Source organism: Sinocyclocheilus anshuiensis, unplaced genomic scaffold, assembly GCF_001515605.1.
Source record: "Sinocyclocheilus anshuiensis isolate Anshui unplaced genomic scaffold, SAMN03320099.WGS_v1.1 scaffold43, whole genome shotgun sequence".
In the NCBI taxonomy this organism is placed as follows: domain Eukaryota; kingdom Metazoa; phylum Chordata; class Actinopteri; order Cypriniformes; family Cyprinidae; genus Sinocyclocheilus; species Sinocyclocheilus anshuiensis.
The window spans coordinates 2,308,668-2,323,067 of record NW_015549580.1 but is presented as its reverse complement, the minus strand read 5'-3'; the positions used below and the strand labels follow the sequence as shown (position 1 = coordinate 2,323,067).

Below are 14,400 nucleotides of genomic sequence, written 5' to 3'. Positions count from 1 at the left end.
TGAGGAGCGTGCACTAATATTTTCAGTTCCATTCTTTTGCGCGTTGTTTCAAGGACACGCCCACGACATGGGAACTAATGACTATTCACGTAAACTCCACCCGCTGGAGCCTGGAACAGTTGTTCACAGGAACCGAATATTACACAACACCGGTCACTAACTTGATAGCCTACTAATCTTCATTGGACCTCTGTGGTTTTTGCAAGTCACTCGAGCACCCACAAGAAAGCTGTTTAATTAATAAAACCAAATTATTTGCCTCAATGAATGTGCCGTTTAATGATTGAAAGTAACTGATCTCCAAGGACAGTCGTTCAGTTTTTTTATAGTGTGTTTTGTTTGCCGGTGCTGAGATGCGCGCGCACTTGAGATTGCTCTGGGGTTTTCGAGTAGTGTTGGGTCGTTCTTGAACGAATCTTTAATGTGACTCGGGAAGAACGAGTCGTCTCGGGGAGTGATTCGTTCAGTCGCGCATGCGCAACATCCTATAGGTTCTGTACTGGAATTAGTCCAGTAGTCCAGTGTTTCCCAACCTTTTTTTAGTCGCGGCACCCTTTGGAAATTTTAACAAACTTGTGGCACCCTACAAAATAAATAGTCACAATATTTGAATTTCTAACTTCAATATGATCATTTGAAAAGTATCGATATTCGGTACAGCAGGGATGAACTGCAGAATATAATGTCATACAGATATTTTTAATATTATTTAAAAAATGTGTCCATCAATGGTGGCAATCAGTAGGCTAATTTCTAATGAAGAGACCAATTTATATGACAGATTTTAATGTAGGCTTTTATAATGTTTACATATGTATAAAAGCCTACATTAAAATCTGTCATATAAATTGGTCTCTTCATTAGAAATTAGCCTACTGATTGCCACCATTGATGGACACATTTTTTAAATAATATTAAAAATATCTGTATGACATTATATTCTGCAGTTCTTCCCTGTTGTACCGAATATATCTGACAAGTCTTCGGGTGTGAGTCGTTCGTTCATCACGTGACAGCCCCATAAGTTTAACCAATGCAGTGTGAGCCGGAAAGAGAATTGATTAGTTCATCTCTTGAAGACTTGTCAGATAAGAGGTGAGGTGAGCTAATCATAGACTGAAGACCCAGGTAAACAATGAATTAATCTTTTCTGTTTCTTATAGCATTATAATTTTGTATTGTTTGTAGTGTGATCAACGTTTGCGTAAGTAGTAGACGTGTTAGGGAAGTAACACGTAACATTTTAATTAGATTTTGCTAAAATGAACGAAATGACTAGAAAAAAGATTAGTTCATTTTGCTGAACGAGACACAAAGGTCAGAGTCGGTAAAATGATCCGAACTTCCCATCACTAGCATCCTGGTAGTGCGCTAAATTAAAGGTGTCTGAACCTGAGGGATAATCCCTGATTATGGAGGACCAAACCTGCAGAAATTAAAAAGAAATAAATAAGCAAATATATATTTAAATTGAATTTATTGTTAAAATTTTTGATAAAAGTTTATAAATATAATATTTTTTGACACAGAAGATGACATACATTTAATAAAGTTAGAAGAGTCAAATATCGCCTCATAATGGGAAGGTTAACTTCTGTCATTGATCAGAAGAAGGTGTTTCTAAAAAAATGTTTTAGGTAGGAGCACTAGAGCTCCTAAAAAGAAATGTTAGTGTAGAATCCTGAAGAATGTAATTTTACCTTTTAAAAACTAATTGCAAATGTTTATACAAAGAGTAAACTATTATATATAATCTACAAATCATGCAATACTGTACCACAAAATAAGAAGTGTTTTGTGGACTCAGATAATCAGGCCAATTAGAGACAATTACTAATCATTCTCATTTTTATCAAATAATTCTTTCATTTCACTAATCAATATTTTTTTTTAATTATTATTTAACACTAGGGGTCATTAATAAAGTTTACATTTTAACATGTGCAAATTCACATGCACTGTATCTTTAATTTGGCCAGAATTGCAGGGCGCCCGTCTTGATATCCAAGAAGGTTTAGAGAAAATATTAAATAAGTTTAATTATTAAATTAATAATTAAACTTAATTATTATATAAAATTTTCCAAGCTAGTGTCCCCTCAGTGAATTTTGGCCATTTCCACCATGCACTGCCTGTTTGTCTTCTTTAAACAAGATTAAATGTAGTTGAGAATTATGAGGGTCTTGACCCTTCAAACAAAACAGACACAAAAACCAATACTGGTTGTAAACAAAGAAATTACTAGTGCCTTACTATTAGTGACCTTTTGGCATGCTATCAAACATGATAGTTTGATAGTGTAAGCAACAGAAACTCAACAGACACACATATCCCTTCAGAGGCACACAGACTGTCAGTACCTTTCATATGATTTTAAAGACAGCACAAGAAGAGATGAGGCTCCATAGCTCAGTGGTTAGAGCACTGGTCTTGTAAATCAGAGGTTGTGAGTTTGAGCTTCACTGGGGCCTGATTAATAACTAAAGGATGTTTTTGAACCACTATCAAAAGTGTTTACAGACATAAATGATTATCAATAGAAGATAATCGCTCAAATAGATCTGATAATTGTTCAACACTACAAAAAACACCAAGGTCTTCAGACTATATGCAGAACTTCACACTCTGTGTGAGTGCAAGCAAGTGTTACAACTTTCAGACCTGATATTTCAAGCACTTTACAGAATATGCAGTATATATACAGTACACACACACACATATATATATATTCATAATTTGGAAATGTGAAATTCACCATAATAGGACAAAACTGTTTTGGATCAATTTTGTTTTAATTTAGTTTCATTGCTCTGATTTACATCTGCGTCTGTGTGTAGTTTTCTCTTATTAGGAAACATGTAGGTGAAATCTAATATAAGGTAAAGGCACATTATTACTTAAAACTTTCACTTCTTATCCATTTAGTTGAAAAAAGTATATTAAAAAACCATAAGCATATAGGAAAAAAAATTAAAACACATATGGAAAAAGCCACATCTGTTTTAATTTTTTTCTATAATCTATATAGCACAATTACAATGAAGTTATGCAGATAGAAGGATGTCATTTGCAACCGATGAATCACCTGTTTATCATTCCTCCTAAACTTTAAACAATCAAAGCTACAGGGAAATGTTAGACACACCCTTTGAAGTGCTACACAGGGTTTTTCATATGCACTTTTCATATGGTAATGAGGACAATGTGTGAACAGGTGAGGCTCCATAGCTCACTGGTCTTGTAAACCAGGGGTCATGAGTTCGATCCTCGCTAGGGCCTGGAAAACACTTAGAAGACACTTTTGAGTAGTTATCAAAAAGAGTTTACAGGTATACATGACTAGTGGTACAATAGAAGAGAACTAAGCAGGTCTGATATGAAGTGTTCAACTGTGAGTAAACAAAAAAACTGAAAGCTAAGAAACATCACAAATGTTCAACCATCCTGAAAGAGGTCAAATGTAGCAAAACAGATGCAAGATTGGTTGCAACCAAGCAAATAAATTACTAATTATTTTCCAAACTGGTCAAACTTTGTAAAAGATGTAAAACCAAATATTAAGCAGCACAACTGTTTTCAACGTTGATAATAATAGGAAATGTTTCTTGAGCACCAGCATATTAGAATGAATACATTTTTTGACCTGGTAATCGTTAATCAAAATGTCATAACTTGCTCCTCTTGTGATACGACTGACTTGATGTCTGTGATGTATGAAGGACTGTCCTGCATAGGTGCTCACATGACTAGTGCTCACTTCTGGTATGCCAGACACACCCCTTACAGATGCACAAAGATTGTCAGTACCATTCATATGATAATACAGACAGAACAAGAGCAGGTGAGGCTCCATAGCTCAGTGGTTAGAGCACTGGTCTTGTAAACCAGGGGTCGTGAGTTCAATCGTCGCTGGGGCCTATAAATAACTTTTGAACAAGTATCAAAAATAATTGGTAGCCATACATTACTTCCAGGAGAACCATGTATACAGAACTGACAAGAGGAACACTTACGAGTGTGATAGAAATGTCAAATTTTTATAATATGTAATTGATATTCAATATTGTCTCATATTATGCATCTCAGATTTTCTATATGTTCTGTGTATATGTGACAGCCTGCAGGTACTGAACGTTAACAGCATACGCTGCCAAATATTCTCTATCAGCTTTCCATTTGTCTATCAGTGTCCCTAGACTAATGGGTACAAGCAGGATTGGCTAGCAGCTGATCTCAAAGAGATACTGTTCAATGTCAAACTTTGTTAGTATAAAGGAGGGGTGTGAGGACCTCTCTGTGTCTCTTTGCAGACAGAGCATTCTCTGTTTTTAAACTGATAATTTCTGTAGAAATTAAAGAAAAGACAAAGACAAAAATCTTTGACTGGTCTTTCATTCTCAGTTTCACATTTATTAATTGATTTAGAATTTTTCCATGGCATGAGCCATCATGTTTCTGACTTGTGTGCTCTGAAGAACTTCTAAAAACTATTATGCATAATCAAATTTACTCAGGAAGGCCACTGTAAAAACCAAGAACTGATTTAACTGATTAAAAATGTTCAATATCAAAACATTTATACATCAAATCCTGAACTGTCTTGGCATAGAAAGTACAAAAATCCTGCACAAATCATATATTTTTAAAAATATATTTTTATACAAAAACAATACAAAAGTCTGCAGAAGAAATCTGAAGGCTGCCATGGCATAAAAAAGAACAGCATAAAGACAACAGAGAGCAGACAGAATAAGCAGAGGAACTAGATGAGAAATCGTTTGTCAACCAGAGTTTTGCTGGCTAGGTTCCTACGACCCATTCCATTTCGGATTAACCTGAAGACCTGAAGGAGAGCACATTAAAACTTCATCTTAATCATCACCTCTAGACTGTTGAATTAAACCAGTCCATTAACAAATTCACGTATACTAACCAGTTGCTGGAGGTATGTTAACACAGCTGCGAGAATGAAGTTCTGACTGCCCAGATCCACCACACAGAAAAAGAGGGTGTCAAAGATCAACAGCACAGCCTCATTACCATAAAAGAGGACATCAGCGAATGAGTGAGAATCATCTGTGAGAAGATAAACACAAAAATCAGTATCACTCAAAACACTAATGAGTTGGAATTATATTTGGATATGATTAGCAAAGGTTTTTTTTTTTTTACCATTATAGAAGATGCTTTTATCCAGTGGCTCTATAAACTCCATACCGATGATTCTCTCAAATAGCAGCTTATCTTTCACTATGTAATCCATCTCACGATGTGCCTGAGAAAACAGCATTCAGAGTGAGCAAAACAACACCTACAAAACAAAAACTATGGGGAAAATCACAAGCATCAATGAAATGCAATCCTCACATGATCAATGACAGAGCCCAGGAACCGGTTCATAGTATGGTAAGCGTTTGTGCTCTGCTCACATGGATTGGCTGAAGCATCCACCAACCTTGAGGGACCACTTCTCTGAAGGGGTAGAGACATTATTAGCCACCTTTACGGAGAGTGATTTGTTTGGGAGATTATTTAGCTACACTTTGCGTACAAAAGTAGCTGTGTCTCATTTCGAAGGCTGTGCCCTCCGGAGGTCGCATTCGAAGGCTGCATACGTCATCGAGGCTGTCCCATTTCAAAATAGCAAGTAGGACACTCCGAATGCGACCCTCTTTTACAGGAATTTGGAGGATGCATGAGGTGTATCCTTCGTTGCTACAGGTAACCCACAATTCTTTGCGTCGCCGTAAACATCCGTCGTTTCTTTGAAAACGCTGGCAGATGTAACTAAAGACTATAGAACACCCTTAAAGGGACTTTGATGCAACGTTACAAGTGAAGATGTAAATGTAAAAATGTAAGTATAAGTAAGTTTTTATTTTTTAAGTAGTATTACCTCAGTTGGTAGACGTGGTAAACAGGATTACAAGCGTTTAGTGATTTTTAAATGTTGAGAACAGTACTTAACTAGCAAGGTGAGAAATTGTTAATTTGTTTAACCCTCAGGTATTGTACATTTAGGGGTCGCTTTCATATTGTTCACTGTAGAAACCTTTACGGAGACAATAATCTTATAATAATTTTAAAATAAAGAAATAAAAACATTTCTACATTTAGTTTTATGAAATTAATGTTCAATATTTTAATCTTCATTTAACTAGCGTGAGAGCGCACCGACGCTATATATGTGTTGGCTTAGCAACATGATACTTCCTGTTTCCTTTTCTGCCCGTCCTACGGCCCTCCGGAGGTCGCATTCGAAGGCTGCATACGTCATTGAGGCGGTCTCATTTCAGAAAAGCAGGTAGGACACTCCGAGAATGCGACCTTCTTTCACAGGAATTTGGAGGATGCATGAGGTGTATCCTTCGTTGCTACAGGTAACCCACAATTCTTTGCGTCGCCGTAAACATCCGTCGTTTCTTTGAAAACGCTGGCAGATGTAACTAAAGACTATAGAACACCCTTAAAGGGACTTTGATGCAACGTTACAAGTGATGTAAATGTAAAAATGTAAGTATAAGTAAGTTTTTCTTTTTTAAGTAGTATTACCTCAGTTGGTAGACGTGGTAAACAGGATTACAAGCGTTTAGTGATTTTTAAATGTTGAGAACAGTACTTAACTAGCAAGGTGAGAAATTGTTAATTTGTTTAACCCTCAGGTATTGTACATTTAGGGGTCGCTTTCATATTGTTCACTGTAGAAACCTTTACGGAGACAATAATCTTATAATAATTTTAAAATAAAGAAATAAAAACATTTCTACATTTAGTTTTATGAAATTAATGTTCAATATTTTAATCTTCATTTAACTAGCGTGAGAGCGCACCGACGCTATATATGTGTTGGCTTAGCAACATGATACTTCCTGTTTCCTTTTCTGCCCGTCCTACGAAGGCCGTCTCATTTAATTCGGGGTTGAGGACACTCCGTATACGCATCCTACAGAGGATGTGACCTCCAGAGGATGCAGCCTTCGAAATGAGACACAGCTATAGTCTTCAGAAGTGAGCTAAATCTGCCAAAACCAGGGATCACTGGATGTCTTCAAAGATAAAAATGATTCATAAATAAAGTAAATTGTGATTTTCTAAAAAGTTACACGTTTTCTTGTAAGTAATAATATATTTTTTTATATGAAATAATCTTTATCATTGACTTTGTTAAAAAACAATAAAGGCATATGCCTTTACGTAGATAAATAAATAGAAGTGTTTATGTTTGTGTTTATACCCAGTTGATTGGCTCGATTATCCGGTCATACTGTGCTCGCAGGCGGTTGGTTATTGAAATCTGAAATGTCTGAGTGTCTGAGTTTGGCAAAAGTCCCCTTTGGCCACACAGATTCTCCTAAAACACATAAAAATAAAATAAGTCTTCCATATAAACTTCTATTATTAAATGTACGACTCAAAATGTATCCTACCGCCTCCCTCTTCAGGTTTGTATTCATCTCATCCATGTTAGTGTCTGCATGACCATGAACAGAACGTCCATGAATGTAGTAGCCAAAACATCGATGAGACAGCAGCAGCACTGAGATCTAACAGACACATACACATACATTCAAAGGAAGAAAAGAAAGACAAAAATCAAGCAACATTAAAGCATTACATATGTTACAGTCTAAAATTGTACACTTATTGGCTATGAATTATAGTTTAATTGCTCAACTGCAAAGAAGCTTTCTAGCCTAATACTTACATTGCTGATTGAGCACAGATCCACAAACTGGCGAATCTTGTCTTCAACAAAGCGTTCATGGATTACTTTGAAGAATGTAATCTAAAGCAAAACGACACAAAAAGGAACAAGTGAAACACCACAAGTGACACAAAGAGACAGGCTGCTTGTCTTTAAGTATACATGTTCTCACCTGTATTAAGCCAATGCAGAGCCACATTGCAGAAGCCACGCCGTAGCGGAGTATGAGGCTGTATGGAGGTGTGTATGCCTCAGGAGACAGATGCAGGTCAGATGAGGGGTCTCTTAGAGCCAAATTTGAGAAGCCCACCACCTGCAAGCACAACATTCAACATTTGTTAAGACAGTCCTTAACAAAATGGCAAGCTCTTTGAAAGGCCAGTTTGGGAAATAGGTTTTGAGACAAACTAGATGTTTTAGAACAGAGCTGTAGTGTGTTGTTGCCCTCACCTCCAGAAAGAAGAGCACAGCGATGACCTGAAAAGTGGGGTTGATCTTGCGAATGGTCTGAATCTCATTCCACTCATTGGCCACAAAATATGTTCTCCAGATACTGACAGGAGATGCTTGACTTTTTGCTTCACCAGACCCTGAGCACATTACAACATAATTATAGAATATGTATTATTAAAAAAATATAAAACTAATTGGATTAAAAATGTAGAGTCTGTATAGATATAATGGAACATGCATTTGAGAAACATTGTAATTACCCTCCACATGTTTACTGGCTTTACTACGAGGTCTTTCCCAGTCTATGAAGAAAATATCCACAGACAGCTGAACAAAGAGCTTATGAAGAAATTGTACAGTCTGTAACAAAAAATTAAATTAAGTTAACCTGGGAGGAAATGGAAAGAGGGGAAAAGACAGACATATACTTAATTAAGCAACCTGTAGTGTATAAGCTAATGTTCATATTTGTACTCACCTTCAAAGCAAAGGCACAGCCAACATAAACAACAAAGCGCTCCTCCTGAGCTGGTAATGGCAGCAACACGGACACAAATAGCTGGGCCTGGAGATACACAAAAAGCCTTGTTTTTATAGGTCTTGATTTCTATTTTAAGTCGTGTTCACACTGGCAAACCAATAAAATTCATGCTTTTGTTCACATGACCAGAGCCAATGCTATTAAAACTATGACTTAGTAGCGCACACAAACAGAGTACTTAGCAAAGCGAAAATTGTGAATATAATAATCTGAATGGCTGTTTGATAAGTAAATACTGTTTGATTTCCTTTCTTATCTGTGACAAGTGGGTATCAGAAACGCAAAGTTGCACAGTACTTGTCTTGGTGTGAACAGGCATTTAGACCTAAAGAGCTCCATCAAAAAATAAAGAGTAGGCTACGTATAGACTGCACATCCTAGCAAAAAATTTAATTTAACAGGACAGTGGAAGAAAATCACAGAAACACAGATAATAAACTGATATCTGAGAAGTGGGTGAGACTACGTTAACAATAGAAAAAGTTAAACACTTGCCTCCACTGTCTGGAAAATATTGAAAGGAATTGAAGAGCAAAAGAAAGAAAAAAAGGAGGAAAAAAGACTCATGTAAGGCTTAATCATATTCATAATAGACTAGCCATTGCTACTTACAGACATGACGAATGCAAACCTTAAAGAATATGAGCCAGTAGAGGCCTGTTCCAACAGTGATGATGAAGAAAACATTTGCCAGGTCACCAGCATAGAACACCAGAAACTTCATAATGGTCTGAAACAGAAAGGACATTATTATGCATCTGTGTTGTTAATTGTGTTTATAATCATCTCTGAATGTGAGTCTTTACCTGCAGGTCAATGAGAGGAGATGCGATTCTTCTTTTCCAGCTTGCTGTCTTCAATAAAGAGTGGACAACAGCCACCCCACCCAGCACACCAAGAGCAATCTGGATATGAATCCACATATGAATAAGCTGACAAACATAAAACAGAAAACTGGCTTGCGTTGTTTATACTCACATCAGTTTTGACCCGAGCTTCTTCCTGGTCCATCGTATATTCAAGAGAGAATGACACCTGTACATATGTACATAAAACAGAAATCAACCCATTTGGCTGATCATATAAGCACTTTAAAATGTGTAAAATATTTATCATTTATTATTTTTACACTGTATCATTAATCTTACTGGCAACAGAATAAAATAACTTTTGATTAATTTCATTAACATATAAAAACATGCTGAAGACTTACTGTAACAGTCTGTGTGGTGGGGTCAGTGACAAGTATATCCGAGTAAGTCACAGTCATCAGAGGGGGGTACACCTGTCCCTTCTGTGTATTTGTCACCAGCTGAAACCTGTTCAGTGCAGGACATCAAGCTTAGTGTGACCTCACACTACGTGAGTTTTATGTGTTTGTGAGTGTGTAGTACTTACCCGATCTTAATGTTAGAGGCCACACGTATGACCTTGGGTGAAGAACTCAAAGACTTTTCCCTTCCACTCAATGTGTCCACAAGCATCAGCCTCCGGGTCAGGTACCAGTTATTCATGCTAGATCCTGACACGAGAAATCAGCATGGTGATAAAGCAGCAAGGCCTTCATCACATATAATGATGATATGAAAGTGTATGATCAAAAGATGTGTTTGTATGTTGTACCCTGATTAGTGAACTGGCCATTAAACTGCTGGTTGATATTTAGGAGAGGCACTGCAAGAAGACGCTTGTCCTCCTGTGGCTTCTGAATGACCAGGAACACGTCATAGAACACAGGCTCCGGATACCCATTCAGAAGCTCTGACACAGACAGCACACACTAAGAAAATAAAAAAAAACATTAACATCAACATATTCAGCTAAAAATAAAAACATGTATATTGACCAAACTGAGAAACATATTGCTAAATATGGACCACATATGAACAACAACAGAAGAAAGGTGAGACTTACACTCTGCTTGTAGGCTGTCCCAAACATGAAAGCGGACTGTTGTCTGGTAGGGGTGTCTGGACAGAGCTATAGAGGATTTAATTAAGCATATTTGTCTCTCTCACAATACTTTTCAATTTCAAAAGAAGTTAATAGAATTTCTAAAGACACATTCTAAGAAATTAGCAAAAATGTTCCCAAGTGTAATAAAAAAAATTAAAAAAAAGAAATCTTCAGAAATTATTAAATATTTTCTTAGGAACGTCACTGTATGATGGGTTATGCCAAAGACTTGCAAATAAACTCGATGAAAAACACCTCAAATAAACATGGGTGCACACTATTTGTATCTCAACTGGCTTGACGAGAGTTCAGCACTCTGCATCACGTTTTTAATGTGCTGTGTATTTTAAATATTTTAAAAAACACAAAATATTCTGTGAGATTCTATACCCCCTTGTGACCATCTGTGTCATGTTGCATGCATCAGCATTATCATTACATCACTCAGTACCAGACAATCACAAGACATGATTTATATTGCTGTTTTTTCCTAGACTGTCTCAGTCTATTCCCTGCTTGTGCTGAGCTAACAGATTCACTTCCTCTGTAACTTATATATAACGAAGCCCCTCACAATAAAGATTTGAACCTTGAGTGAACTACACTTCTTGTGTCTGTGTCATTCTTGGCTCCCTGATATCAGCTTCTGTGCTCCACCGCTCAACTTGATCAGATCTGCTCAGATAATTTAATGGATAATTTAACAGTTGGGGGCTCGTCCACAAAGGGGGGGACTCTCCCTGTGAACCAGGGGAAAAGCTCAGAGAGCAAGGAGGCAAGCCGCACCGGAGATCAAGGGAGGACCTACAATAAAAGGGGTAAGTGTTTTTGGATATTTCTGAAATGAAATACAGTGCTTACCCCTGTAAGATCCTGTTAGTATCTCGTAAAGAGACGAGCTCGGTTTAATCACTAGTTGTTAGTGGGGCTTTGGCTCCATTGTTGTTACACTTCGGCTGGCAACAGTAGTTGGATAGACTATTATCGTGGAGAGTGATTGGTTAATCACTAGTCGTTAGTGGGATTTCGGTTTCATTGTTGTTACACTTCGGCTGGCAACAGTAATTATTTGATAATTATTAACGTGGAAAGTTTTATGAATTATGAGTTTTATGGATTTATGAAATTAAATGATTGTTACTGCATGTTGATACATTGTGACCATAAAAGAAGGTGTTCTAGAGGACGACCCAAACACGGTTTGGCGAGAGTCCAAAATTAGACAACACCCAATAAAAGAAGGTGATTTTAGAGGCGATCAGGACAAAATGTCTTGTGAAAGCCAAATATAGGACCATCACCCACGGTCACAATACGACACATGCACTACAATTGAGGTTGGGCGTTCGAGTACAGAAGAATTTTGTGCACATTAATTATATAAAAAAAAAAAAGTGGAAAATGGGGGATTCGGGGCCCAGATAGGAAACAAGTTGCTGCTTATGTAGCTAAACAAAATTGCCCCACAAAAGGAAAACCGCCCTCTGCACCGCCCTCGGTGAAACCGCCGTCTGTAAAGTTTAAAAATACACATACTAGTCCATACGCCGAGGCGTACGGTCAGTTATCTGGCAACACAACTGAACCGTCAAATTTGACTCAAAATGCAATGGTATGGGTAAGAGCTGGAAATAACATCAATGTTAGACCATTAAAAATGTCGGACATGGAATCAATATGCAAAAGTTTACCTTCCCCTCAACACCCTGGTAAATTTGTAACTATTCTGCAAACACATACAAAATATGCTCACTTTTCTGGTGCAGATTACAGGGCAGTTCTGTTAAGAATATTGGAGGGGGATGTAACCAAAGCAATGTTAACCACTGAGTGTCCGACGCGGAGTCATGATAATGATAAAATAACAGGCTCAGGCACGGCTGCAAATCGCCATGAACATTTTTGGAGAAGCCTGAAAATCATGACACTTTCTTCCAAGAACTAAGAACCTTTTTAGATAAACGTCTAGGTATTAGACAAGATCTATCATTCGCTGCGAATACAAAACAGAAACTTAAAGAATCTGCTTCAGACTTCTATGTGCGCTTCAAAAAGGCATGGATTGAAGAGTCCAAACTCCCATTGAATAATGAAATGAAGGCTTTGTTTATAAATACCTTCTTGAATAACATGCAAGCTAAACAAGCACAATTGATCAGAATTACAACCACAAATTTGTATGATAGGGACATAGACGCAATAGGGAAGCGAGTTAGGGAACTAGATTCATCTGATGGTTTCATAGTGAAGACTGAGAATGCTATGTTTACAGGGCAGAGACATCAGCGAAAGTTGCATGAGCAAGAAGCAGAAGTGAAACCATATTTGGACCAACAAGGAAGATCAGAAATAGTGTGCTATCACTGCGGAAAAATGTCTCAGGTTACGTATGTAACCATGGTTCCCTGAGTAGGGAACGAGACACTGCGTCCTCTAGGGGTCGCTATGGGGGACGCCTCGACGTGACCCGTGTCTGAAGCATTCATTAAAAAAACACCAACAACATGTTGGCCGGCGTTAGCCTAGGACATCACTACCGGTACGACTATAGTATAAATAGGCGTCACAAGAAGGGTTTCTCACGAAAACTCCACTCATACCTCCCGCTCGACATCTCAGCGAGAGGGGATATCCTGATTCACAGGAAGCCCCTCGGGGCGAACCTGGATATAGCGTCCCAGTTAGGGCAGCCTGAAAAGCATAAGCCCGGCCCGGACGTCCAGGAGAATTGCGGCCTGTGATCTGGCCACATGATCCAGGAAGCATGAAGCCGGAAAAAGGGCTATCATACAGTCTGGATCCAGCATCGACGAGTGAGGTCATCACTGCAAAAGTCGAGAACCCGGTTCTGAGTCCAGCAGAGGGGTTGCTCACTGAGGACCTACCCTAGAAAAGGACAGAAACACACAGAAACACTGTGGCTAGCAGACGGATTCACACAACCACCAGCGCATTTTATATATTCAAAATGGATCGTACTCACCCATCATGGTTCCCGCGCAGGAGCCTCGTTCAAGAAGAAGATACCGTTCTAAGGGGCCCTCGTGGCACTCTGAAGTAGATGTCCATAGATGGAAATGGTGCATCCCAAGAAGAATACGTCTGAGAAGTCACCAACTCATCCTCATGGTATAATGCTGAATGGCTAGCAGTAAGTTACCTAGCTGAGGGAGCATAACACCCAGCTCTCAGCCGTGAGGGGGCTTGACCTACAGCATGTTCGTTAGAAATCCTGAAGGGTAAGCGTACTGCAAGCTTAGCCAAAAACTCAGCGCATCAGGGAGGCAGAGGAAGGGCCTAGTTCGCCTGATGTTGCCAGTTCCAGGTGCTCTGGGAAAACAGAGAACGCAACTCTCCACGTGAGAGGAGAACTCAAAATTCAGAAAAGGAGTAGCGTGCTCATAGGCAACCCTCTGATAGAGGGGTGCACTGCTAAACACCACCACGAGAACAGCCCACGGAGCGGGGAATTCAACTCCTCAGAAGGGGAGAAAACTCAAACACTCGTAAGAAAGCACCATGCTCATAAATAACCCTCTACAGTGAGGGGAGCGATGCTTTAAAAGTGTATCAACAGAGACACACTAGTTGAGTGGAGCCCAAGGCGAGTACCGGGGCCTAAGCCAACTCAGAGAAAGGGAACGAGGCTGACAACGCGTAACCCTTCCCATACAGGATTTTAGAAAAGTGGGCAAAGCATAACGTGCACACTTACCACTTATGTGGATTTTAGAAAAGTGGGCAA

General features: G+C 38.5%; 1 protein-coding gene and 2 non-coding genes across 4 annotated transcripts in view; 2 read left to right on the top strand and 1 right to left on the bottom strand.

The window, feature by feature from the left end:
* Positions 1–2,398: 2,398 nt before the first annotated feature.
* trnat-ugu (transfer RNA threonine (anticodon UGU)) lies at positions 2,399–2,471 on the top strand. Its single transcript has one exon. It is a non-coding gene; the product is annotated as a tRNA-Thr (tRNA).
* A 1,374-nt stretch (positions 2,472–3,845) lies between these two features.
* Positions 3,846–3,918, top strand: trnat-ugu (transfer RNA threonine (anticodon UGU)). Its single transcript has one exon. It is a non-coding gene; the product is annotated as a tRNA-Thr (tRNA).
* Positions 3,919–4,521: 603 nt separating this feature from the next.
* The window catches only part of LOC107657728 (meckelin-like), a 59,217-nt gene continuing 49,338 nt past the window's right edge, over positions 4,522–14,400 (bottom strand). The window contains exons 21-39 of one of the 2 annotated variants that reach the window (XM_016445954.1): positions 10,614–10,679; positions 10,323–10,479; positions 10,098–10,221; positions 9,913–10,018; positions 9,678–9,734; positions 9,506–9,604; positions 9,331–9,429; positions 9,195–9,203; positions 8,637–8,723; positions 8,419–8,518; positions 8,156–8,295; positions 7,878–8,018; positions 7,706–7,786; positions 7,428–7,544; positions 7,235–7,351; positions 5,368–5,472; positions 5,173–5,275; positions 4,934–5,076; positions 4,522–4,843 (exon numbers count right to left, since the gene is read on the bottom strand). In XM_016445954.1, coding sequence (XP_016301440.1) covers positions 4,763–4,843; positions 4,934–5,076; positions 5,173–5,275; positions 5,368–5,472; positions 7,235–7,351; positions 7,428–7,544; positions 7,706–7,786; positions 7,878–8,018; positions 8,156–8,295; positions 8,419–8,518; positions 8,637–8,723; positions 9,195–9,203; positions 9,331–9,429; positions 9,506–9,604; positions 9,678–9,734; positions 9,913–10,018; positions 10,098–10,221; positions 10,323–10,479; positions 10,614–10,679 — 1,932 coding nt within the window. In that variant the 3' untranslated portion in view covers positions 4,522–4,762. The remainder of the gene's footprint in view (positions 4,844–4,933; positions 5,077–5,172; positions 5,276–5,367; positions 5,473–7,234; positions 7,352–7,427; positions 7,545–7,705; positions 7,787–7,877; positions 8,019–8,155; positions 8,296–8,418; positions 8,519–8,636; positions 8,724–9,194; positions 9,204–9,330; positions 9,430–9,505; positions 9,605–9,677; positions 9,735–9,912; positions 10,019–10,097; positions 10,222–10,322; positions 10,480–10,613; positions 10,680–14,400) is intronic. The other variant, XM_016445955.1, reaches the window with a different exon arrangement.